This window comes from Ischnura elegans, chromosome 10 (assembly GCF_921293095.1).
Source record: "Ischnura elegans chromosome 10, ioIscEleg1.1, whole genome shotgun sequence".
Lineage (NCBI taxonomy): Eukaryota > Metazoa > Arthropoda > Insecta > Odonata > Coenagrionidae > Ischnura > Ischnura elegans.
In genome coordinates, this window is record NC_060255.1 from 92,640,846 (window position 1) to 92,668,316 (window position 27,471).

Consider the following 27,471-nt stretch of genomic DNA (forward strand, 5'->3'; position numbering starts at 1 on the left):
TATCGATAGATATGTTTAATAATCACATTTTATTTCACGGTTCTACGTTTATTACAAATTACAAAATATCATTTCATTACCTACCATTTATAAGAGAACCACAAAGCATACATAGAGCACTATATTCGGAAAATTAATCGAATTGGAAGTGGTGTGAATTAACAAATGAAAAAATGAAGTAAGTGGTATATATTTGAAGTATATGTCTACTCTGTGCTATAGCACTTGACCGGAAATCGAGGGATCCGGGTTTCGGTCATGGCGAATGATTTTTTCTCTGTGAAATTTACGCACAATTTGTGCAATGCGAGTGACTCCGTAAAGTTATCACCGTGACTATTCCCGATATACTTAATTCCTCTTGTTCCTTGGCTTATTACCGCACTGATCGATAAGTGAAGGTTTCTAGCAGTCAGATCAAGAACCATTCTTGAAAATCGCCACTTAACTCTATAGAATGGAACGCTGGTCGCTAAGCAGTGCTCACGGGAGCAGTTGAAGCCAGGATGGAGGCCGTTTCAAACTTCCAAGAATGGCCGAATCCTATGTATTTTAAATGAGAAAATGGGAAAAAATTGAATTGAGAAAATAGCACCTGCCGATACTGCCAATTTTTGTCAGCTGAAGCTGCTGGGAAAAAGGTTTTCATCCGACGTTCTAATATCACAAATTCAGAAGGTCCTATTTGGAGGCGAAAAACTGTCGTAAGGAAGCCAATTAATAATAGAAATCGTTTATTGTCGTGGACCCCTAAGGTCCTAAAGACTTTACAGAAATAAAAATTTAACTTTCTCTTACAATTAGAAAAATATATGAAATAATAATAAATTCCGAAGAATTTAACAACAGATTCATAAAATTCAACAGAAAATAAATAACACCTTCAAAATTGCAGCAACGACTTCCACTCAAAACATATATAGAGCTGAAACAAGAAAGTGTTTATCTGGAGCAGAATGGAATTAATTGTGTGAATTAATTAATTAACACCCTAAAGTTGCGTGATTTGCCACTTTTACATAATGCGGAATTCTAGGGTTCCTTTTCAAGATGGTCAGATGCGCAATTTTTTGGCTTCAAACGGGGAGAGGGTCGTCCTGAGTCGGTTGATAGTAGCAGACGCTCCTCTTAGTTCTGAATTTTAAAATTTTCGTCAACTTAAGTTACTGGGAACGAGGTTGTAATTCGACGTCCTAATATTACAAATTCAGAATACCCGAGTTCGAGTCCAAGTCAAAACAAATGAATTTTCTACCGTGGAGTATTCGAATTATAAGGGGCACTTTGCGGTGACTCCGCTCAAGGACGTTGTAACCAGATTTTTTTGTCTTAATGAAAGCATGAGCTAATCTACTCACCATTTCTACCTTGCTACTTTCATCGTTGGTTACTCGGCTTCTTCGGCAGAAAAATTCTTTCACTCCTTCAAGTTTTTTTCCTGGCTTCATGTTTCTCCTGGTAGGTAAGATATTCATAAGCCTTATAAGTTTATGGCTGGCCTAAGTTGTCCGAAGACTTTCCCTGCCTTGAATCACAACCCGTATGAGATCTTGGCTTACATTTCTCAGGATGAATGATCGGAATACTTTAATCCTATGATAATTTTATAAAACGAGTTAAAAAACAATCTCAAGGCGTATTAAATAACCCTGCATTATAACTCACACCTTTACTGCAGAATTTTCTAGTTCAAATGAGATATAATAACGATTTTTTACACTGGGAATTAGTCTCCATGAGCAATGGCTGATCATCCCTTACGAGAACTGCTTCTCAGAGGCAAAATAACTGCGCGAATAACACAGGCCAACAAAAAAATTTTGTTTGAAAACTTTTTTTATTTTAATAGCTGATCTTTATAGATTTTTATGTGCCGAATCCAAACCTGGCCTTAGTTTTTTTGTATCAGTTATAGTTTCCAAGCAATATGTACTTAATATTTAGTCTAATACCCCTATACGGTATATAGGGAATCCAGTGAAACACTGTGTTATATCATAAAATTGTTTGTATTTACTGTGCACTACATTGTGATAAAATTGTTTGCATTTACCACAGCGTGATAATACAGGGTTCACTTGTCAACTGGAATTGGTCTACATTTTCTTTCCCTTTTTTCCTTGAAGCTTCTTGTGTAGCTTTTTCTGCTATGAATCGCTTGCTGAACTTCTCGGTGAAGTACCAAAGGTAATCCCCATTATCTTCGTTCATTAGGCCTATTTTTTCAATTTTATTACAACTATGAAAAAGCTGTTAAATTCTAAAAAATTGCTTGATTTCATAAATATAACTGTAAAATGTGAATAAATGGTGGGTGATACAGCTTTAAAACCATCATATTTGGATTCAGCAACTTTAAAAACATAAGAATAAGGTATTTTCAGTAAAAAAGTTTTTTTATAGTTGGCCTGTGTAATATGCGGTTATAAGTGGAGATTAATTGGACGCAAATCCAGCTGACTCGGCTTTTGAAAAATCCTCGCGATTATCCGCATTAACTCAGCTCAGCTACCAGTTCCCTCCCAATCTTTCTTCCACGCGCGTGTTTAATGTGCGGACTTGATCCTTTGATAACAGCCCAAATCCCTAGCTGAGGTGATAAAGAGCTCCTTCCTATATAGCTTCAGGAAAGTCGTTTTTTTACCAGCTTCCACTCCAAGCACTTTTAAAAGAACTAAAAACATGGGGGTCAAGATAAAGGCAAAATTATACGCCTGAAATAGATCATGCGTAATACTTCCAATAATTCATCGAAGAGATCGAAAAAAATTTCAAAGAAAATTTGTCAAGATTTTGTATTTTCAATATTTGCCCATTGGAAATTAATTGTCTTATGGCAATTCAAGTGGAATTTTCGACGGTCAAAGTTTAGAACAAAGAATTGACAATAATACCAGCTAAGTTTGCTGGTGACAATGTTACATCTAAGAACGTGAATAAATACATTCCTACGCGCTGAGATTAACATAATATTTTAAATAACAAAGCATTTTTGATATCGAAATACAAAACTTGTTGCGCATTTCTGACTCTATTTCGAGCAAGAATCAATGCTCTTATCTTATACTTGCATCTGATTTGATGATTGTCCTGGCTACCCATTGATAAAATATTACATTCAGTGACAATAGTTTTCCATTCAATATGGTTGACTAGTGCACATTAAAACAATTAAATATATTTTGTATGATAGTTGGGACGGTGAGAAGAAATTTATTAATATTGATTAAATAATACATTTAAATATTTCTAATGAATTCAGAGGAAATATTGAAATGCAGTATTCAGCCACTATTAACTATAGCCTAGGAAAATAGGTCCATCATTTGTGAAAGTGCTCCAAGCACGCAAGGGCTTCAATTTCACATGGGCCGAAAAATGGTTTACTATACAATGAAATTAAAATTAAAAACTCCATTAAAGTTTATACACTCTCGTACAGCGGAACTGCATTGAATGAGAAAATATATAATAATGTTTCCTTCTTTTCAGAGTGGATGATTCAACTGAATGGACATTGAAGTACTTTCGTTACTTCGAAGAATAAGCAAAACTCATTTGGAAACCAAAATGAAATGTTACGGTAACGACGAAGCTTCCTTTATCCAGTCATTAGCTCTCTGAAATGGGGAGAAAGAATGAATATCCCTCCTCATTCACGGTGAGATGAAACATTTCAGTCGGTTTATCACTGCCAATGCAAATCGAGAACACTGGTCACGCCAGAGGATTACAAGTGATCAACGAAATTGTAATCAACTCCTCCTAATATCATTTCCAGGTCGTTCACTGAAACTCAATTAGATCATGGTCAAGTCCAGATGCTTCAACAATTTAGTGTACCTGATTCGTGGCCCTAATTCTAGTAAAGCCTTACCTCTATGCCGAGGGCAGATAATTTTATAAAGACCAATACTAGCAGTTAACTTGAGGGTCATCTAAATATAACAACCGTGATGAATGTTCACGACAACCAATAAAAACTCTAAGAATATTTCCCAATATTTTATCGTGAACCAACTTTGTTCTTCCAGGTTTCGGCAAATAATTTAAAATGCTTGAAGTAAGCATAAATGCCAGATTAATAATAAATTAACTGCGTAGCAGGCGTAGGTTATGTGATTTTTTATGTTTTTGAAAGCAGACACGTGAAATACACAAGCATAAACATTACAAATTACGTTCATTTCGATAAGATAGAAGAGATTACTTTGGTTCCAACATACAGTTTACTGATTAACATTTTCCTCAGGCTGCACTACAATCAGTCAGTCTTTTGAGACACTTGAAAATATTTTGACCGATTACTAGTATCATTTTTTGGGATATCCTAGTCTCGGCAACAATCTGAATAATAAGTATTCTAATGAGCAAAGTGATGAATCTTGCGAAAATGGCTACCCATGGCTATTGCATCGCTTGGATTTATATGATTACGTCCCTCTCCTTGGTAGAGTGTAGGTACAAGCGATCGACTTGGTCAGTGGACCACGTGGATGGGAACGGTTTGGCGGGAAGTGGGAGGGGGGACGCCGGAACGCATGAGGCAATCTGGGCCGAAAATGCTTGGGAAAAGTTGACCTCTTCTTCAGCAGGTGTTGTCCTCCACACCACGCAAAGTTACAATAGTGGGAGGAACAGACGAGAACAAGAGCGCAACGAAAAAAATATGCAAAGTGAACCGCTGGAAGAATTAAATGGTTCGAACGAGCACGTGACCAAGGAGAGTGAATCGGTGAATTCCAGCCAATATAGAGTGGAAAGGGTGCCAGTATGGATCAGTGACGCAAACCACCAAGGGAGTGACCAAGGCAGTGACCTAGGCAATGATCAAGGTAGTGACCTGGGCAGTGACCGAGGCAGTGACCCAGGCAGTGACCGAGACAGTGACCGAGGCAGTGACCTAGGCAATAATCAAGGTAGTGACCTGGGCAGTGACCGAGGCAATGACCTAGGCAGTGACGTAGTTAGTGACCTAGGCAGTGACAAAGGGAAAGTGAGCAGACGGATGGAAGGCATACGATACGGAGAGGACGTTGAGAGCGAATCGGGAGTTAGAGAACTAGAAGTTGGACGACAGGAGGTGACGTCGATAGAGTCTGGGTGGTCCACCGCCACCCCTGTTGACATTGGCGAAGAGGAGTACGACTATGACTTGGAGGAGGCGCTCAACACTTTCAATTGGGCCGAGCTGCTTCCGGCCCTGATCGTCTACTCAATCACGTTCGTGTTCGGCGTCACGGGCAACTTCTTGATAATCGTGGCGACCACGTCGTGCAGGCGGAGGTCCGGGGTTCGAAGCTGCTGTTGCTGCTGCCTGTCCACGTCTTACGCGGCGCCCCCTGGCAGGGGCTTGCAGACCCCCTCCCCCACCAACGTCTTCTTAGCATCGCTTGCATCCGCAGACCTCCTACTCATCCTCATCTGCATCCCGGTCAAGGTGAGTGAAATTGATGCTTCTCCTATCTTTATATATTATTCTTTTTTTCTCCTTATCTTGACTTCGTTTAATACATGTTAAAATATTTCTTGGAGTGTAGGTCAACGTATGTTATACAAAAAAGTTATAGCCAACGTCTCTGTTTATTTTAAACCATCATCAGGGCTATGGAAGAAAAACATAAGAGCAATATAAAATACAAGGATAACAAAGATATACAATATTTTTACACAAATAAATGTTACGATTTATGTCAAAAAAAATTGTGTATTCTGTTCTTATATATATGTATATGTCCGATCGAAGAGAACGGACAAAAGTTGACACTTCAAAAACACAGAAAAACGTAAAGAAAAGACACTCACAAAAACTCGCAGACGTTTCAGCGGGTTGACCCGCTATCTTCGGTGCCGAAGGTGAACTGCTGCAGGCAGGGGAAATTTCTCCTCCTTGGTGAAGTAGTGGGGGTGGAAGAAAGGGAAGGGGAGAGGGGGGAAGGGAATGGGGGGATAGGGTTTGCTTTGGCTGTTAATGGGCAATGTTTAGCCCGGGCGTTTCAAACGCCTTTTCGACCCAGATGTGGGCCATCTCCCTAGTTCTCACCTCGATGGTAGTTGCCCTCTCTGGCAGAACTTCAATGAAGTTAAGGGAAAAACATTTGTCGAAAGAACTGTTGTGTGAGGCAGTGTGTATGGGGATGGGTTCATGAAAGGGGGGAGTTTTGCAAGAGCGCCTGTGGTTATTCATTCTGATGGATATGGAGATATGGATGGGGGACATAGGAGAATGTACCACATATATATTGTTCATTTGCATGAAGTCCAAAAAACTCTAGAAGACATTTTACATTGGATTTGTAAAAATGGGATAGTTAATAAAGCACAACAAGATATAACAACATCGACAAAAACAAAAACTCAAATTAAATTCACTCAGGTATTACGTATTATTTAACTTGTATGACCACCTCATCCGCTCTTTTTTGTAATTAGGAACAGAGGGGAAAATCAAGTCGGATTTAGAGAGAAAGCCTTCTGATGGCGGTTCTAAAGGATGAAATTGATACCCTCCTCGGTCCTGGCGTACTGCATACAATACATTTAAGTTACGTTTGAACTTTTTCACCGCCCTGCTAAGAGAAATGCTGTTATTGCCACTAGTTCAGTGCGTCTTGAAAATTGACAGCATCATCCAGAAGCATTATTCACGGAAATCGTTTACGTTTTTTTTTATAACATCAATTTTACCAGAAGTATTTAGATATTTCCCGAGACTTAGGAGGTGATATCGACAGAAGGAGTTTTGCTGGAATTGTACGTAGTTCGGTAGGTAAGGGATCTCTGAGTCACAGATAAACGATTCAGGATTAGAATAGACAAATATACAAATATTAGCACAGCATCAAACTACATTTTGAGTTATTCGGAAATGAATGGTGTGTTCGAGATAAAATTACCGTAATTAAATCGAAATTGCGCCAAGGTGAGATCATAAAATTGGAAATGGGGTCATTTTACAAATAAAAGCAATGAAGTGATCTCCACAATCCGTGTATCTTTATTTTGCTTCGGGACATCAATCGTTGTGATAGAAGTAAGTGGAACTTCTACAATTATGAAGAGTGTTTTAATTGCTTTAGTCACAGCGGGGGGACATCCTTAACATTGCAGCGGCGGGATTTAATAATTTATTGGAAACGAACAGCGACGGATGAATTCATTTTATTGGCAGTTTGCAGCTTCGGAGTCGCTGGAGTTATCGAAAAAAAACGGGGCCATTAAGGGGTTAATGTTTTTTTTTTAATTTGCAATGATTCACGCGTTATTGCAATTATTTATGATACTGAAATAAATCTTGTCAATGAAAGGCTGTGTTTAAATATGGACGGCGGACGGTAGGTCTAACTTCCGAGGCCGGGCGATGAAAATGATTTGAATTTGATGATATGAATGTCAATTAACGCTCGAGAATTATAGTTTACCAATAATTTAAAGTATATTTACTGACTGATTCTATCGTAAAAAACAATACAAGGGCTGGAAGAATACTCCCATAAAATATTCGAATGTTAACTGAAGTGGCAGTGATCCAGGTAAGTATTAAAATGATTTCCTAGTGATTGCGTATGGTAGTAATACTTCTCCTAACCGTTAAAAGACCTTTATGCAGGATGAAAATTCATGAGACGCCGAAGTTTTCGAAAGGTAATATGGAATTCATCCACGAAAGTAATTTTTAAAAAAGTACAAATACGTAAGACCTGCCGTTGTAGTGATACTCCATTAACTCGACGTTCTTAATTTAGAGCTCAATAATTTCGGAATACAATCCAGGGCATTATGCTTTTACTGTATTGGAGACAAAAAAACTACCTATCAAGTGAATTTGCATGGAGTCACACGTACAGGTGCAGATATGCTAAAAGAGTGGAATTTACCATGAAAATATCAATAGGTCTAGTGGGGATTCGTTCACGGATCTTCTCATTGACGTCCAAGTATGCTGCCAGCTACACCAAAGAGCTATATCCTTCCACGGATGAATTTGAGACTGGGCTAACCAATCAAGGTTTTGACGTCTCAAATCCACATTGTGGAACAGGATAGGATACTGTGGTCGTGCCAATGTCAGAGTGAGAGTCTACTTAAAGTCGCTATTCAGCGACGGATGTTTTTCAAAAAAATGCATGTCGTGATGTAGAAACGTCGGTTGAAATCGATGTTTCAAGCCATCGATATTTAAATGAAAACCTCAAATTTTCAACAAAAATAGAAACTCGAACCGGAGAATCGATTAAACGGAAAAATCGACGGTTCTTTCCTTTAAATACAGTTTGTACAAAAACATGCTTATTATACATTTGAAATACACATTTAAGTAGTAAAAAAATAGATTACATGCTTCAATTTTTTGGTAGAAAATTTTAAACGTCATGCACATTTAAGTTTAAGCATCATGCACTGTTTTCATCGCCACAGCAACCGACGCAGTGGTACCCGGATATGAAGAACAATATTACACACGGCGGAAATCTCCGCTCTCATTACGGGTTACGTTTTTGACGTTATGTGATTGCTATGGTTTTCCTTTACGAGTACAGGAAGAAGCAGCAATCAATATCCCAAAAATATCCAGACCATATTGTTGGCGTTAACATGTAAAGTTAATTGTTAGAAGAAATACACAAAAATTAGTTTCCAAGGGATAGGAGTGAGTCTCAGTTCTGTGCTGACATCGAGTGGAAAATCAAATGCTTTATTAAATATCTGATTGATCTCGTTTGTTTACTGTACCTAATTTCTGTGGCTGCGTACAGAAAAAAGAAATCGCTAGTACCCCTTGCTTTCCAACCTACCCATATGACATACGAGCAATATCTATGTTAATCCAGTGAACGCTGCATGGATATCCATTAAATATCCAAAGGACCCGCCAAACAACGTTGCAGGGATGTCCAACAGTGGACATGGAGGTACATACGTATTACAACATCTCCTAGATATCTTCTCAACATCTACTGAATAGATAATGGGTGTGCTTATTATGGTTGTTGGTAATCCCCAGACATACAAACAAAACATTTGTGCTCTTCAATTCTATAGAGAACATATGACATCTACGGGTACTGTTTGAAATAATAATTTTTAATGGCACAGATATTACAACTCGCATACTTGTGTGATATGATATTTTCACAAATTGTCATGGATGTTACTAATAGTATATCTATATAATGTTGTCAAAATATCCATAGTGTAATAACTACGTGTTTTGGATATATCAACCTTATTTAGACATCCAACAGATGTCGTCTTCTGCTTGGGGAGCGCTTAAAACGCCTTCAGATCACTTTTTCGTTTAAAATCTTCGTATTCGACCACCAAATTTCACACTAATCAATGATATCCTCGGCATCTACCTACAGCATGGCTATATAATTCGGGGCAACCAATTAAAGACAGTTGAATCCGTGAAATATCTAGGAGATAGACTCAATTATCATCTATCGTGGAATAAACATATTCGGGAAATAATCGGACAAGCTAATCGTAAAATGAGTTTTGTTAAAAGAATATTAGGAAAGGACAACGATAAATTGAGAGAAATTAGCTACTTCTCCCTAGTTAGACCCCATTTAAAATACGCTGTCTGTGTTTGGGACCCTCATGAATTAGACTTTAAAACAGAGTCAGAACGCATGCAAAGAAGAGCTGCCAGGTACGAGAAAAATCGTTACGATAGCCATGTTAGTGTAAGTGACCTGTTAGATAAACTCGATGGGAATATCTATCTGACAGTAGATCGAAAAATAGATTAAATCTTTTATATAAATTCAAGAGCAGTGTCTTCTCTGACGAAGTTAACGATATCTTACGAACGCCAACATACCACGGTAGATCAGATCATATAAATAAAATAAGAAGGATAGACTTTAGAACAAACAGAATCAGAATGTCTTTTTTTCCACGATCAATAAGAGATTATAGCGGCAGCGATTGAACTCATAAATAGATTAGGCGACTTTTAGTGTAGCCTAATAATTTATGTAAAAACTAATGCATGTTTCTTAATTTTATTATTATTTAAAACAGCATTTGGTAGTATAATTTGTTAGTATGCGTGACGTTTTTTTGGACTGTGTGGTGTGCATGTGAGAGTCCAATTTCATGCTGTATGCTGGAGATTGATCACCCCCTGTCAAGCACTCAAGAGGTGGCTCGCAGGGGATTATGTAGATGCAGATGTTGATGCATCGTATAGAATTGATTGGTTAAAAAGTATTGCGAAAAAGAACTTTGAAATTAATTCGAGGCCTAGCAGCCGACACAGAGGAACTGAATATGGCTTGAGGGGGAGTTGTGAAAACATATTTGCCGCTCAATTATATCAGGATTAGGTCATATGAATGCAAGACACGTCCACCAGTTTCCCTCAGATTCATTTTATTTTTCCACGTTTTGCCCGCCAACGCCATTGGGATATCAATTGCTCGGTATATTTTTACATTCCCCATTATATCTCGCTTATGAAAGCAATTAGCGGAACATGTTTGCACGTACTCACTCACTCCAGATGAAAAGAATTGAAATCCATTGCGATTGCGGAATAGAATGAATTGTATTTGTGGACTGGAAGCCGTTTTATTCCGGCCAAATTATAAAGCCATACAATTTGAGCACCCATAAATAATTTATTTAAGTAGGTACTACTCATTTTATGCCTCTAGGAGCTTTCAATGGTTTTGGCATAATAATACTCGTACCATAAAATAATTTTGACATTGTGTAATCAAGTATATGGAGTATTTTAATTGATAAGGGTATCTTGTAAATGACCAAGGTTATACCCTAACCTACCAATGGAAATATCTCTAGAAAGTAGCCACGGAAGCATTAATCCATCAAAATTGATTTTTATTACATTTATTATCTACCTATTATTACATTTTTTACTTTATGGATCTTTCTTTATCTTCCTAGAAACTAGGAAAAGTATTCTTTAGGAAAAGCCAAATTTGGAAACTGTGAAACACACCTGAGTAGCTGATAATTCGTAATTTTTTGTTATTATAAAAATATTTATCTAGTTTGTTCCAGTTTGAAAGGAGATGACTTTAACGATAAAATCAATAAACAATATGAGAGGCTTTTTTCTTTAAATAAATATTTATTCGTCTTTCTTTAATATCATTTTTTTAATCAACCAACTCTCATTTAAAACTTATCGACAACAGCTCTATGTATATCAACAGTAACCATACTTATGTTTACAAATGTTTGGTTAGCCAATATCAACATTTAAGAGGCAGCCTCAAAAAATTAGCGCAAACAGGCACAGCGTGTTAATCTTATTTCCTCAATCTGAAGACATGCTTTTAATATGAAAACAATTCCCTATTATTTTTACGTAGACAGTACACAAACTTCAGTAATCCGGGGGAAAAGCTACATTATTTGGTAGCAGGAAAGGATATTTTTCAAACGACGCTCAGATTGTTTGAGATGCAGATTGGAGAATAATGGATATTGTTACCCGTATGTATTGTTTTCCATACTTATCGACACCGCTTTCGAACCCAAGCCCTGCTGCTGAGCGGCGATTCTATTCATCACATATCATGACAAGGAATTTGGTCTAAAAGTGTTTTTTTCCTGCTAATATTTTGGGCCAATGGAGTGGAAATTAGAGCTCTTACGATAGTTCTTCTCTTCGTGAACTCTGTTGTAGATATATTCGTTAATAGTTACGATTTTATCCAGTATCACTCGTAAGTACTTTGCAGGGATTACTGCCTACACGCAGTCGAGTTCTAGTGGTAGATCCGATATTTTATCACGCACAGTATCCAAATATTATGACTAGATTTTTTCAAAATAGTAAGCCCATACTGCTAATAAGCATCCTAAGCTTATATCTGCATTTCTTCTAATAAGTTTCCTAACTATATAGCTCAGGTCATCCGTATCTTCTGAAATCAGTACTCAATAATCTTATAATATTATGTATAAAAATTACTATCTCCGATTCGTAGTCTTAAACTGCTCCACCTTGAAGAAGATGTAGCAACATTGAAACCAACGTTGTAATTAATTTTATAATCGTAGAAAATTGCAAGTTTTCATTTCAATACGAAAAAATTCCTCTCCTTCACGTTTGAACCTTCGGATTATAAGCTACACTTCCTTTTCCACCCCAGCAGGGCTGTGTCAAGATATATTTTAAAAGCGTGAGAGATAATTTTATTCCAATTCCATTCCATACGTTATTGTTTCCATAAAGGGCCCTCGCTCCCTTAATTAAAGCAGGATAAATTTAAAAGTCCCCTATCTCCTCCCATACATTCTATACGGGTGCTTCGTATAAATCTCTTAAATTGATATAAAAATAAAGAGAAATCAAAGTCACATTCCTTAACCACGTATACCGAAAAATAATGGCAAAAAATTAATTAAACTCTGCAAAGTCCCACCCAATATATTAATAATTTCTTCTAGCCAACATGTTTCACTCTATTACAGGATTGAATGCATAGTGACCGTTATTAGGGTATGTTTATGGTTACACTGCGGAACAGCCGTTTTGCTGTCTCATATCTGTGATTTGTTTTTGACTAACTTTTGGCCGATGGGTAGGAAAATTACCTCAGTATTTATCTATTACGTCAACTTTTTGAGCTGCAGGATGACCTCTTGCTGTCTCATACATCATAAACAATTTGCAAATGAAGGAGTTTAGAGGGAAACCGTAATTTGTATACTGTCCATGCAGAATGATTTGATTTGTACAAAGCCACAGATGCGCGTGAATTGACCACAAAAACTATATCTGTGTAGTCAACCCGCGAAACACCAAAGCCCCCTTGGGAAGCAAATTTCGTGCTACGTGACTGTGTCTCACTATAAAAATCTCCTGCATAAGTAAACAAAATTACACACTTGCCGCTGGTCTCCTAGTGTGTCAGTAACCCGGCGCGAGTCGGATAAGATCGAATAATACCAGCCGATTGGGGAGCAATGATGTCTCCTGTGATCGACGCTGAACCTAGCAGAGTGTGGTAAGAATTACACAGGCCAACAAAAAATTATTTTTGAAAACTTTTTTATTTTAATAGCTGATCTTTATAGATTTTTATATGCCGAATCCAAACCTGGCATTAGTTTTTTTGTATCACCCATAGTTTCCAAGCAATATGTATTTTAATATTTAAAAACTAATTTCTAATTTTAGTTTAATACCCCTATATGGTATGCTGGGAAATCAATGAAACGCTGTGTTACATCATAAAATTGTTTGTTTTTACTGTTAAATTACTTACAATAGTAATTTAGCGTGATGATACAGGGTTCACTTGTCAACTGGAATAAACTGGAATAGGTCTACATTTTTTCCCATTTTTCTCCTTGAAGGTTCTTGTGTAGCTTTTTCTGCTATGAATCGCTTGCTGAACTTCTCGGTGAATCCCCCATTATCTTCGTTCATTAGATCTACTTTTTCAATTTTATTTTAACTATAAAAAAGCTGTTAAATTCTATATAAATTGCTTGATTTCATAAATTTAACTGTAAATTGTGAATAAATGGTGGGTGATACAACTTTTTAAGCATCACCTTTGAATTCAGCAACTTAAAAAAACATAATAATAAGGTATTCTCAGTAAAAATGTTTTTTCATCGTTGGCCTATGTTACACAAGGGATATTGAAAAAAATAAGCGTGGTAGAAGAAGGCTACCTACATTTTTTCAATCAGCATGTCTATTTTACCTTAAAAAGCTCAAAAATTGAAGTCAACGAAAAAAAAATAAAAAATTGTTCCACATTGTTATCCATGGATGGTCAAGGAACGGGGAATGGGTGGGTAAAACATGGTCATTAGCAATGGATGAATAAATTCCAACACTAAACAATATTAATACCTGTTGCTGCTTGCTATTATATTAATACCTGAGGCTTCCGCGGTGAGTTGATTGGTGATTGTTTTTCGGGTTCGTTCCGCGTTGACTCATATTTTCCTCTTTCTGCGGTTGCAGAGCATGCATGGTCGGAACCTGGGCACGTCATACTATTCAAAGAATCAAAAATCATCGCCAGGGAAAATAAATATTTCCCTCGGCTGATAAGGGAGGCGATAGAAATAGCGAGAACTTTAATAGGGAGGACGGCTACCCTTTATGCCCCATTCACATTACGATCGTTCCAGCCGTCGTCGGAACTATCGTGCATTCACATTACGATGGTTAAAACCTGTGCTGCGCTCTAGTGCTGACATCTAAAGTGAACAGGAAATTGACGGTTAGCAAAGCTGTTGAGGTATGCATGGACAAGATATTACTGTGTTCAACGTGTATTTACCGAATAATTTTTCTTCCGCCCATAGTCTTCCTTCCTAGGACAAATCCATGAAAAAAATAGAGCTTCACGAGCATTTCGTCTTTCTCTTGTCGCTTCCGTTTCCGGTCTCCCAGCGCCTGACCATCGTAAAGTGGCAACGTTCGGAACTACGTCAACTATAGTCAGGACTTGCATTCACACGGCTAGTTCGGTCAACTATCGTTAGGACGACGGCTCGGACGATCGTAATGTGAACGGGGCATTAGCCTCATCATTCAAACGGTTCTTCCAACGATGGAATTCAAATCAACGGCCGCCTGACTAGCCTTATATATAAAGGATTTCAGCTTTGCATATCATTTGGACCCGAAGACGGGAGCTGGAACGCGCCCGAAACTGTCGTCCGAAAAATATGAGTCAACGCAGAATTAACCCGAAAAACAAACACCAATATTAATACTTGATTTAGAATAATACGTTTTTCTTCTAAAATATCCTTCATGGTCTCTTTTTCCTCTTCTTGTTCATAACATACCTGGTACGAATTCTGCATGAAGTCTATCTGCCAGGTTGCGAACTGCAATTTCCCTTCCTTCTTTTCATAATCCTCCTTGCACTCTGCTACTTGGGAATCGAGGCTTCTTCCAGTCGGCTCAAAATAGGAAGCTTAGCAGTCTGCGCACTTAAGCCTGCAAATTCCATTTTGGTCCATTATGTCCATCGTGACTTTCACTTAGGGGAATGAGTGTTTAAGATTTTAGTTTCTACAAAAGGCTGGCTTGATCCCAAGGCGCTTAAGGTGATCCAATAAATAATGATTAAAGTGAAATCAATGAAATTCCCAAGTCAGGCGCACGGGTATATCCAGCTTTAGGTCGACTCAATCCACATTCGCCATTAAAACCCAAGAAACAATTTATGATACGTGAGCCGAGCACATTATTTCATTGTTTTCTGACACAATTGGCTGCCCACAATTGAACGAAAAAGCAGATAAGGGAATATCTCTTATGAGTCTTACTCTATTCAGTCACCTTCCCACGCAGCAAATAAAATAACGGAAGATTATGGCCATTTATATCCGATAGGGTAATGCATTTAAAAGAATAAAAAAGCAAATGTGATAATCTGTTTCATTAGGTTGTTCAAGCCTACCGTTTCCCAGAATTTCGGATCTTACTTAAAGAGACAAAGTAGAAACATAATTCATACATGTTGATTTACGACTCGCCTACAATACTTGAGGCATTGATTTGATAGGTAACGTGCTTTTTAGGAATTTCTAAGGTATGTAGCTATGGCAGTGCAATGATATAATTTCATAAAAACTCTTGCACGAAGGAAAATTTAGCAGTATCACTGAAATTTAAATTCTTATGATGAAATTAAAACTTCTCCTCCTTTTAAAGAGTGCCACTTCGTATGATACGATTGAGGCATTAACGACAGAACCATTATAGCATTTTCACAGCACACCAAGTTTTTTTTTATAAAAATGACGAAGTTTAAAACGTGCGATGACAGTATTATATAGGCTGTAAACAATTTGTAAAATTAAATTTGAAATATTTAATCATATTCTAACACTTTCCGCCCCGAGGGCCTCTGTGTGGTTACACGATGTAATAACTCGCGCGGGTAGATTGAGTAAACACATTCAAAATCAATATTGCACCGTGTTGCAACACTTAATTTTGAGTTGTTTTGGGTTGGATGTGGCCGTGACGATTGATGGGGGAAGTACAATGAAAGGGGCAATAATGAGTAGCAGAGGGGAATGGAGCAATAGTTGTTGACGGCGCGGGAGGAAAAGTATGAGGAGTATGGTTGTAATAGTTGTGGCGTGCGGGTGTGTCTTTGCTCCCGAGTTTTTAACTCATAAAAAGTGTTTTTAAAGAGTAATAACAATATTTGTGAAGTTTGAAGAGGAAATAAAAAAACGTTACCGTGTAAACACACAAAATTACGAAAACTCACGAATGGTGTAACACGGCCATGTTTTTTCCCGGCTGGTTTCGGGTGTTGTCGAGGACGGCGAGGGGCTTCATTGGCTAGGAATCGAACAACCAAGGTGCGAATGTGGGCGCCAGTGCAGGAACGGGGATGTTAGAAAAATCTGAATGCATTAGGAAGGGAGGGAAAGAAAGGTAAATCTTCGTAATTCCCTCAGTGACTTACTTACACACCTTAAAAGTGTCTCGGGTCACGTGGCATCATTGGGAATCACTTTAAGGAAGTGAGAGGGGGGTAGGAAAAGGAAAGTAAATGGAAAGGTACCATTTCGAGCAACTGACTCACTCGCTGATTCGCCTTCCGCAACCTCTGCAGTTATCTCCTTGGCAACCAACTCGAACGAAAAAGCGAATCCCATTGTCGCCGGCACGAATATAGCAAAAGAGCATCCTCAAGTCGTCCTCTAAATGCGTTTTCAACCACCGCGCATTTAAATGAGTTTACAAAAGTCGCCACTCGCGTCGCTGATGGACAAATTGATACGAGCAATAAGGAAATGAGGTATAATTTGGGGTATTAACCGAAATGTACACCCATGATGATATTAATAATGACATTCATAACTCTTCAATGCTATTCCTCGCAATGACAAACATTATGCTACAAAATATTGGACAAAAGTGGATCGCACACATGAACTCATCACCGCGCTGCTGAAATTTTTGGAAGCCGATTAAAACAACATAACCGACCGAAGTGGTAACAAAAATCAGCCTTCCATGAAATGGAATTGGATCTCCTCTACGCAGTCCTCTTGCCGGGTATATACCCCGGTCGACGCCACTGCCGCTCCACGGCCCGTGCGAAGAACACAGAAGCAAAAGAGAAAGGGACGCCATAAACATGGTGCGAGCATACAAACGTTACAATTTATGCACTGGAAATAGCCCCTGTTCTAATTATGCGCCTCCCCACAAGCATTAGCCCAACCGCGCACTTGAAAGGGTAAATGTATCATGTAAATATGGCTTTAATAGTGCCTTTCCGGCAGGGCTTTTTGGGCGTTGTCTGAGCCGGTAAGAGTATGGTAAATATTACTGGAGTTTTGTGAAGCGTTTTAAGCAGATAATATGGAATTCTAGCATTCCAAAATGATTTAATTACACTCCAGGTTAATGCATCGTGTGAACACATCTTAAGACCGTCAAGGCGGAAAGTTTTAATACATGAGAAAATATTTCCAATTAATTTTTTTTTTAATTGCATTGGGCCAAAGCCATTTCGTTTTCTTATATAGGTAACTTATTTCTAACCACCTTTTGGCCTCTGGATGAGAAAATAAACTCAGTTTTTATCTATCACGTCAACATTTTAAGGTACATGTTATCCTTTTTGTCTAGAATTATCATTAAAAAAGTTGCATCCAAAGGAATTTAAAAGGAAATCTTACCTTTTATACCATTCACGCAGAACATTTTACTCTATACAAAGGTTATGCATAAATTATATAGCTGATCTAAGAAAATGTATGGTATGTCAATGAGTGCAAATTGGCAAAAAAATATAGTGCATGCAACCTGCATATAACCTGAGCTCTCACTTTAGTATTTCCTACGTGACTATACCACTATGCACCTGACGCTGGTCTCCTACGGCAACAGTCGGAAAAGTGTAATGTCAGCCAATTGGAGAACAATGATACCTCCTATGATCTAGCGGATTTTTTTCTGAACAGAGTTAGGTAAAGTTAATTGTTAGAATAAATACACAAAAACCTGGTTGCCAAGGGAAACAAGTGAGTCTGTTCTGTGCTAACATCGAGTGGAAAATCAAATGCACTATTAAGCATCTAATTGATCTCGTTTGTTTTCTATATCTAATTTCTGTGCCTAACTCTATGTAGAGAAGAGAAATCACTTGCACCCCTTGGCTTCCAACCCACTCACATGTAATCCATTGTTCCCCAGTATTGTACACCTACTGCCACCTCAAATTCTAAATCTCGTCATTAGGTAAAAAAAAACTTGATGTCAATGAATATGCTACAATGGCTAGGTCAATAAGACCTCAATCCAATCCTATAGACTGAATTTCTATAAAACGTCATTTATATCAGTATAAAGAGATATTTTCAGCGTAAGAGCACCACAACATATCCAGGAAACGATAGGGACAAGAAGAAATGCCACCTGGCTGCAGTAGTCGCGAACCCCAAGCCGGAGCAGCGGCGTTCTTGGTTTCGTGCAGAAAGTGAGCCAAGATGAAAAGAATGTGTTTTCCTAGAAAAAAATTATATCTAAGAATATCTTAATGACTTGATTGTTGCTGGTTCAACGTTACATAGATATTCATTTTGGCTAGTTGGACGAAAGTTGTGAGATATTACCCACCCATTTGAATTTTTCATTTCACATTTCACCTTTGATGCCGTAGATCTCAGTCCCTCCCTTTTGCGCCCGAATGTTGCAACCGTGTGCCCGTTGAACATTAGCCTTAAATATACGTATTACTATATTATAAATAGAGTTGGATTCAACGCCAAAGACTTTTCTTTTCCTGCTCGTTTTAATAAGTGCAGCGTTTCCAGTATGTTACACGAGTCAGGCTGGGAATCTTTACAGGAGCGTAGATCGAAGTATAGGCTTAACTTACTTAAAATATTCGAAGAAGATATTTTCTCAGACGACGTGAATCATATCCTTCGTTTACCATCGTACTATAGTAGACGTGATCATGAAAATAAAATAAAAGAAATAGACTGCAAAACAGAGAGATTTAAAATGTCATTCTTCCCTCGTACTATTAAGGATAGCAACGTTGTCTCAATTGATAGGATTAAAGGCGTCGCTCGCTAGGATCACTCATAGCATGTTTTTTCATAATTCTAACCTTGCATGTATTTGCTCTAGGAATTATTAACCATTAGCAATTTTTTTGTGAATAAGCATGTATATTTTTCTAGTGTGCGCAATATTTCTATGACCGTGCGGTTTGCATGTGGCGGTCCTCTTGCATGCTGCATGTTGGTGATTTGTCACCCCCTGCCAAACACCCTAGAGGTGGCTCGCAGGGTATTATGTAGATGTAGATGAATAACCTATAGAAGACTATATTTCTTAACCCCTTTCCAATTCGATTCATTTTCCGAATACCGTGCTCCTATTCTCTATTTGTTTTTTTCTGTGGTTCTCTTTTAAACGGTGTGTAATGAAACGATATTTTTTAATTTCTAATAAACGTAGAACCGTGACATAAAATGTGATTGTTAAACATGGAGAGCACAGCTATCGCTACTAGAATAAAATCATTTTAATCCTTCCAATGCATCTTGTTTCAAGAAATATCTATTATTTATGTATACTATGTATGTTTTAAAATGTTTAAGCTTTCAAAATAATTAAAATGTTAAATAATTAAAACGGCCTCTGGATAGTGCTAAAATGTGAAACCTTCGACCTGAAGACGGAAGCAGGATGGCTTTCGAAACTGTTGCCAACCATAAACGACAGACGCGGCTGGAGAACCCGAAAATTAGCAGTCATCGTGAATAACGCCGCGGAAACCTACGCACGAATTAGAGCTAAAACTATGAAAATCCGATGACGAGATACACTCATCGTTGCGCGGTTTGGCGTCGAAAGTCATGACGAGGTAGACTCGTCATTACAGCGCAAAGGGGTTAATCATACGACGTCATAACTAAAACCTTTACAATAATGGGTTATTGTTATAAACCTCCCTGCATAATTTCCCATAGGTTTCAGCCTAGTCACGGTGGAAGGTCTTACTATTGAAAAATGCGATGTAACGAAAGGAAGGGAAAGACCGTCCCCGCCCAGTTGTGGCCGAGAGAAAAATTGAAAATAAAGCGAATCCAGGATATAACTCAGTAGTTTCTACTATGAACTGCACTACGCGATCACAATGAAAATGGAGACGCTCCAAAGCACTGATTTACATAACGTCACGTTCTCAAGTATTTCAAAAATGAGCACAAAATTAAAAGGAATAATACACATTCTATGGACAAACGCAACAGTCCTTTGTTGAAAACTTATCTTTATAATAACATGTACTGTAAAAGGTTGCTGAAGTATGTTGTACCTCATACCTTTAATTGCATACCAAAGGCTTTATGTAATCTCAAATCTTTGGCCGACATTAAAAGAAAAGTGAAATATTGGTTAATAAGTGATATTGTAAACTTGTAATTTCATTAGTTTAACCTGAAATTTACAAAATATATTTAACTATCATAGTTTTGTTTAAAAGTCCCTAAAGTTGAAGTTGAAACTTGTAATATAAAAGCTATGCCACTCTCAATGTGCCACTTGTTGTATTGAATAACTGGAACCTTCTGACAAGCCATATGGCTTAGAAGGACCAAGTTTGTACACGCAAATAAAGACATTTATTATTATTATTTAAAAAAATACTTCACTCAGTTGGCAATAACTTTAGAAACAATATCCGCTTAATCTGGGATCTACTACTAACTGATAACTTCAGGCTTTACTTCGTGAAACCTCTCCATATTGGAAATAAAGAAATAAAACTTAGTGAGGTTCACTATTATTTTAATATTGCCACGACCCGGGTTTCGTAACGTGGTTAAGAAACGGAAACGGTACGAAGTGGTAACAGTCACCTGACGATGTAACCACGCGTTACCAAACCCAGGTCGTGCCCATATTAAAATAAAAGTGAACCTTACAAAGTTTTATTTCTTTATTTCCAATCTACTACTAATATTGATTTGAAGTTGGTGACATTATTATTTCCGGTTTTAGAAGGCTGCAAACTCCATGATCTGGTGGAAAATGCCGAATAACAGATAATTTCCACTTCTCGGTTAATTAACATACCTTAAATTCTGAAATTGGTGAACGATCTCATTACCATACGCGGTTGATTACACTAATAATTCTGTGCGTAAGTCTCTTTCCACCCTGAACCCAGGAATTCAGGAAGTCTATCGCTATCAATTTTTAAAGAACATTCATTTCTGAGTTCTCTTAGCTGCTAGGCGCCCAATGGTAAATTCCGATTGTTGGAGGGAGCCAAGGGGGAGTGTCTTTATCAGAAACCAAGGAAAAGTAGCTAAGGGAAAGAGGCCTTTCAGTGAAGTTTTAATTATTTGAATTCCAGGGAAGAGCGGAAGATACGAGATATGATATTAATTTTGAGCAACTAAGCAGTCAATATCGTAAAGACACCAAAATTTTTACCAAGTTTTCGGTACACAAAAGTCTGATTATCAAATACTTGAAAGTTAACACAAATAGGAAACAGCCCTCTTCTTAAGAAATATTTGGCATACGTGAATGCATCATTGTCAATTTTTCACCCCGTTCAATTCAGTTTTCTTAATGTGATTAATTGATTTTCATCTTACATCATCTTTCATCAGATCACATCGACAATTGCGAGAATTGGAAAAAATGCGAGAAAAATTATGAATTAGTTTTAAAATGGCATTTTTTCGCCTGCTCTTCGCTGAAAGAAGTAAATACTACTACATATTCACCTGTAAATTCAACTAAATAGTCTTGAAGAAGTCCTGTCAGTTGCGTTTCTTCTGTTACTTATGGAATAGCAGAAATAACGGCAGCCATATTTCTATCTTTTAGTTTCTTCAAGGCCTTGGCCTTAATGTTACTTCCATGTAGGTTAAATCCATTTAATCTCATGGTAGCCTCCGATTCTCGCATTTACTGCGGAAGGTTTTTTGAGTCGCTTATCGTGCAGATACGGCGTAATCTAATCATCCTTTTAATCAAATCATCAGCCCAATAGTGAACCACGCCGCGGCACATTTACCGCTAATATAAATTACATTGCCATAGTTAATGAAATAATGTCCTGGCGAAAATATGAAAGCTTTACAGTTTCATTTTACATTGTTTGACACCGCGTGTAGAACATTGCTAATCATCACGGTTCATAACTGAAACCAGACACGAGGATAAACAGGATTTAGATGTCTCTTGAGGAACCGTATCTTTCATATTTTCATTGCTTTTAAATCTATTGCATACAATTGGCCAACTACTTTTTTCCAGTGAATCTAACTGATACAGGGTTCCCACTCTAACTACAATATAAAATTCACGGTTTTTTCCAGGTTTTCATGGTATAAATGTCATCAAATCCACGGTTTGTATATAAGGCATTTTAGACAGAAATATTGATCACGTAAAAATCATCGGTCGCACGTTAACTAAAAATGTAACAAACGCAACAGATGCCTTGAATGCAAACGCAGCAATGAAAGTGCTATCTCTAATTACTTCACCTATCGTTAGCAAAATTCAGATCCGGCTAAAAGGGTGTGTGTGGGAAAATGGAGAGAGCAGGGAGGCAGGGGAGTGAAAAAGTGCCTGATTTTTTGCCAGGGTTAACGTCTTCCAATCGCAGGCCTAAGGTCAATTTTCTGTCATGGCACACACGGACCGATTAATAATTGCGCTTCGAATACACGTGTGCAGAAAAATGCGTGGACGGTATCTGCACGTGACTCGGCCTTGAAACATGATCGAAACATCGATTTTTCATTCAACCTGTCTATCGTAGTCCTACAATCAAGTTTGACAGATTTCTAAGGTTTTATGGCGAAATTCACGGCTTATTCACGGTTTTACGGTTTTCACTGTTGAGTGGGAACCCTGTGATATCGTGATTCACATTGTCATCTATCACGGCATCGGAATGACGGGATTAAATTTTTTTTTGGTTTGACTCATCAACTATGTGGTTCTGTTTTCGCGTTGATCTTGACTGAAAAAACATAAAGTTTATTTTTCCCCTGCTGTCTCTAGGGCGAGCGGTTTAATCAATTTATTCCAGCCGATTTTTATAACTAATATATTAGTGGCCTTGATCAAAGAAAATCTCAGCAATTACTTCTTATCTCTGACTCTTCAACGTCACATGTTTGCTAAAATGTTTTATAATAATCCAGAAATGATCCAGAAATCGGGCATACTGCCTCTTGTATTGAAAATCGAATACCTTGGGGACACGGGCATTAAATAGAAACGCCACCAAACGTATTTCTGAGAAAGGAAAATGTCCAACAATTTGCCGCGGGTGCTCCTACCGGAGGGTACGCATGTTCTTTCCTCAACCTTTAATTTCTGTTGTATCCGCCGGTTGATAATACTTTCGTGTACCCTGAGTTTCCTTATATTCTAACTCCGTCCTTTTTCGAATGGGCGTCCGAAAATCGCAGGTCTATCTTTCTCTACCTCGGAGATAGGAAATCCATATTTCAATTACAGTTGGAGGGAAGAACATTTACAACACTGGTTTTGCTATTGCCACGGGTAATCCACTACGGGGATGAGGACAGTTTTTGACTCACGGAGTTAGGCTAGAAAAGCCTCTGTGTCCTCCTAACTTTAGTCAGCACTTTGATTTCTTACCTTCGGACGTATTTACATAGGCCAAATAAGCTTATCATTATCAGTAAACTTACCATTATCAGTAAGCTTATCATTAGCAATAAGTAGCTCAGTAGTCATCAGTCCTCATGTTGGTTTGACGTAGCTCTTCACTCAATTATCTTATCAGCCAATCCTTTAACACCTACATAATTTTTCTGCTACGAGGTCTGTTCAAAAAGTACCCGGAATTTTCGTTTCTTCAAAAAAATATTTATTTATTCGTCTACATCAATGTGGTCCCCTTCAAAGTAGTCCCCCCCAGATATAATACACTTATGCCAGCGATTTTTCCAATCTTCGAAGCACTTTTGATATTCACTTTTTGGTATGTCCTTTAGCACTCTCAGCGATTCGGCCTTTATTTCTTCAATTGAGGAAAAACGCCGTCCTTTCATGGGTATCTTCAACTTTGGGAACAGGAAAAAGTCACACGGAGCCATATCTGGTGAATATGGAGGTTGGTGCATGACTACGGTATTGTTTTTGGCCAAAAAATTACGAACAAGCAACGACGAGTGAGCACGTGCGTTATCGTGGTGCAAAATTCATGAATTCTTTTTCCATAAATCGGGGCGTTTTTTTCGAATTGCTTCACGCAAACGTCGTATAATTTCAAGGTAATACTCCTTATTAACCGTACGACCTTGTGGTAAGAACTCTTGATGCACTATGCCATTACAATCGAAGAAAACAGTTAGCAAAACCTCGATATTTGATCGAACTTGACGTGCTTTTTTCGCTCTTGGTGACGTTGAATGCTTCCAGGTGGACGATTGTGCTTTGGTTTCGACATCATAACCGTACACCCATGTTTCATCACCAGTTATGACCCATTCAAGCAAACTTGGATCGTCGTTGACGTAATTTAACAGCTCCTGAGCGATGTTCCTGTGATTGTTTTTTTGGTCAAAATTCAGCAGTTTTGGAATGAATTTTGCTGCCTCTCGTTTCATGCCCAAAACGTTTGAAAAAATGTTATGAATTGAGCCAATTGATATGCCAACTTCATCAGCAACTTCTCTAATTGTTATTTGGCGATCATTTATAACCATTTTTTCCACTTTTTCCACATTTTCATCGATTATTGACGTGCTGGGTTGACCGGAGCGTTCGTCATCTTCAACGTCTTTGCGGCCATCTTGGAAACGCTTATACCACTCTTAAACACTTGTTTTCTTCATAGCAGACTCACCTTAGGCTTTTTGTAACATTTCACACACTTCGTCACACTTTATTTCATTTTTTACGCAAAATTTAATACAAATTCTTTGACTCTTCAATTCTTCCATTGTTTAAACAAGCAAAAATCGCCGAGCTCATAAAAACACGTCGAACCTTAGCGACTACCACAGACAAAGTAAACAGTGAATATGGCTGAAAATTTTATCATACTTTAGGGGCATGTACACCAACACAATATAAAAAAATTTCGACAATCGGACTCTCCAGACCCGCGAAATTTAAAAATTCCGGGTACTTTTTGAACAGACCTCGTATACATTCTTCATCACGAGCTGTACGTAGGCATATTTCTGGGGAGAGATATTGTGGATCAGCTTAGCGAAGCGATATCGTACTTTTTACTAATTTTAACCCCAGAAACTCTACTACACGTATGATTTTGCTCTTTCCCGGCGGATGATACTGGAAAAAATCTTCTCGGTTTTTTAATCTTTCTTTCTCTATCCTTTTTTCTTAGCTTTTCCAATTTTCTCGTTTCTTCTGATCAAGGAACTCACCTGGTAGAAAACCCGTGAAGATTTCGCTTGTACTACACGTGTTTCAACTGGCTAGCAGCACGTGACGATGAATCCAGTTAAACCCACGTGTATTGGAGTTTCTGAAAATAAAATACGTGGGCAGTTTTTATATCTCATTATTTTTTTTTAATTGACTCGCGTCATGTGACGAGTAATCAAAAGGAAAGACGGAAAAGGGAAGGGGGATATAAGGAGTGCTGCACAACTTTTAGGGGAATTAAGTGGAGTTATAACGCAGCTAAGTCCATTTATTACGTGAGGTGATCATGGAGACTTTTGACCCCATCTACTCCCATTAGTGAGATATCATGAGATTTGGCTCGACCCCTTCACTCTAACCTCACGTGAGATTGTTCAAAATACGTAATTTCGGTGTAAACACGTGAATCTACGCATCATTGCGTTGGATACATTTCAACTTGAACTGCGGGAACGTTTCGTTTTCCTGGTATGGCCGGGGAGAGTTAAGCTGCATTAGCGATCCCTACAGTGAGGGTGCCTTCACAGCTCTGCGTTGCGTCGGCGCCACGAGAGGTCCCGCCCCGCCAGCAAATTTGCCCCTCACAGCTCGACCAGCTCTACGTTGCGAAAACAATAATAATAATAATAATATTTTTATTGGTTCCCAGAGACGTGTCTAAGCCACGTATGGAACAAGTCACAAGAATAGTACATACATGAGGTATTAAAAAATAATATTTAAGGCGAGAAGGATAGGTACAGACATAAACATAAAAGTAACATTATTCAAAAGACAGGTTATAAAGACATAAATTCATCCACTGAATAACAGGGATTGTCACATAAATACTGATAAAGTTGACCTTTGAATTTGGAGAATGAATCTAGCTGTTTAATCTTTAGAGGTAAACATTTGAAATATTTTGACCCAGCATATATGGGGTTTTTGCTGAACATGGTTGATTTATGTACAGTAACTCTTAAATCACTACAACCCCTTGTGTTATAGTTGTGGATATCAGCATTGGTTTTGAGACTGTAAAACTGCTTATTTTGTTGAACAAAGGTAATTGCAGAAAAAATGTATAGGCAAGGTAGCGTAAGAATCCTTAAGGATTTGAAATAGGGCTTGCAGCTGCTTCGCCTAGGAATGTTTTTTATTATTCTAATGGCCCATTTCTGGAGCCTAAAAAGACGAGTAGAATGGTGGGAATGGCCCCATACTGCAATCCCATACATCAATCGACTATGGATATATGCATAATAGACTGAGAGTGCAGTAGCAGTATCAACCAGAGGGACAATTCTTCTAAGTAGGTAACAGCCACTGGACACCTTTGTAGACAGTTTATCAACATGAAATTCCCAAGATAGTGACTCATGAATATATAAACCTAAAAATTTAGTCACAGAAGAGGAAATAAGGGAGGATCCATTTAACCTTAGGAGAGGAGAAGAAGTGATCTTTCTTTGATAGGTATGAAATTGAATGAAAGTTGATTTATCATTATTTATAAATACCCTATTATCATTGCACCAGTCACTCATAGAATTTATGTTTCTTTGGACTACCGTAGAGTCTAAGTGCTTATTAGAGGTAAGGTGGGTTGTGTCATCAGCATACATGTACACTGAACCACAGTCGAAGTACTTTGGAAGGTCATTTATGTAGATGAGAAAAAGGAGGGGGCCCAAAATAGATCCTTGGGGAACACCTCTGAAAATTGCTAAGGGAGTAGAAGTTATATTAGTATATGACTCAGCAGAGTAAATCTGTACCACTTGTGATCTTTCACTTAAAAAGGATTTTAACCACTGATTGGCAATTCCAGAGACTCCATACATCTTAAGTTTCCTCAGCAGTATTTCATGATCAACAGAATCAAATGCTTTCCTTAAGTCAAAGAACACCCCTGTTATATGATTCTGCTTATCAAGTTCTAAGATGATATCATACAGGAGTTTATATATTGCTGTTTCAGTAGATCTATTTTTTATAAAACCAAACTGGGAATCCGTTAGAATCTTAAATTTATTAAAGAAAGAGAGTAATCTATTGTACATCACTTGTTCAAATATTTT

At 37.9% G+C, this 27,471-nt stretch overlaps 1 protein-coding gene across 1 annotated transcript in view; it reads left to right on the top strand.

Moving 5' to 3' along the window:
• The first annotated feature begins 3,499 nt into the window (after positions 1 to 3,499).
• Positions 3,500 to 27,471, top strand: part of LOC124166879 (gastrin/cholecystokinin type B receptor-like) — a 131,760-nt gene continuing 107,788 nt past the window's right edge. Inside the window, exon 1 of the mRNA XM_046544591.1 lies at positions 3,500 to 5,440. Within this exon, the coding sequence (XP_046400547.1) occupies positions 4,367 to 5,440 (1,074 nt within the window). The 5' untranslated portion in view covers positions 3,500 to 4,366. The remainder of the gene's footprint in view (positions 5,441 to 27,471) is intronic.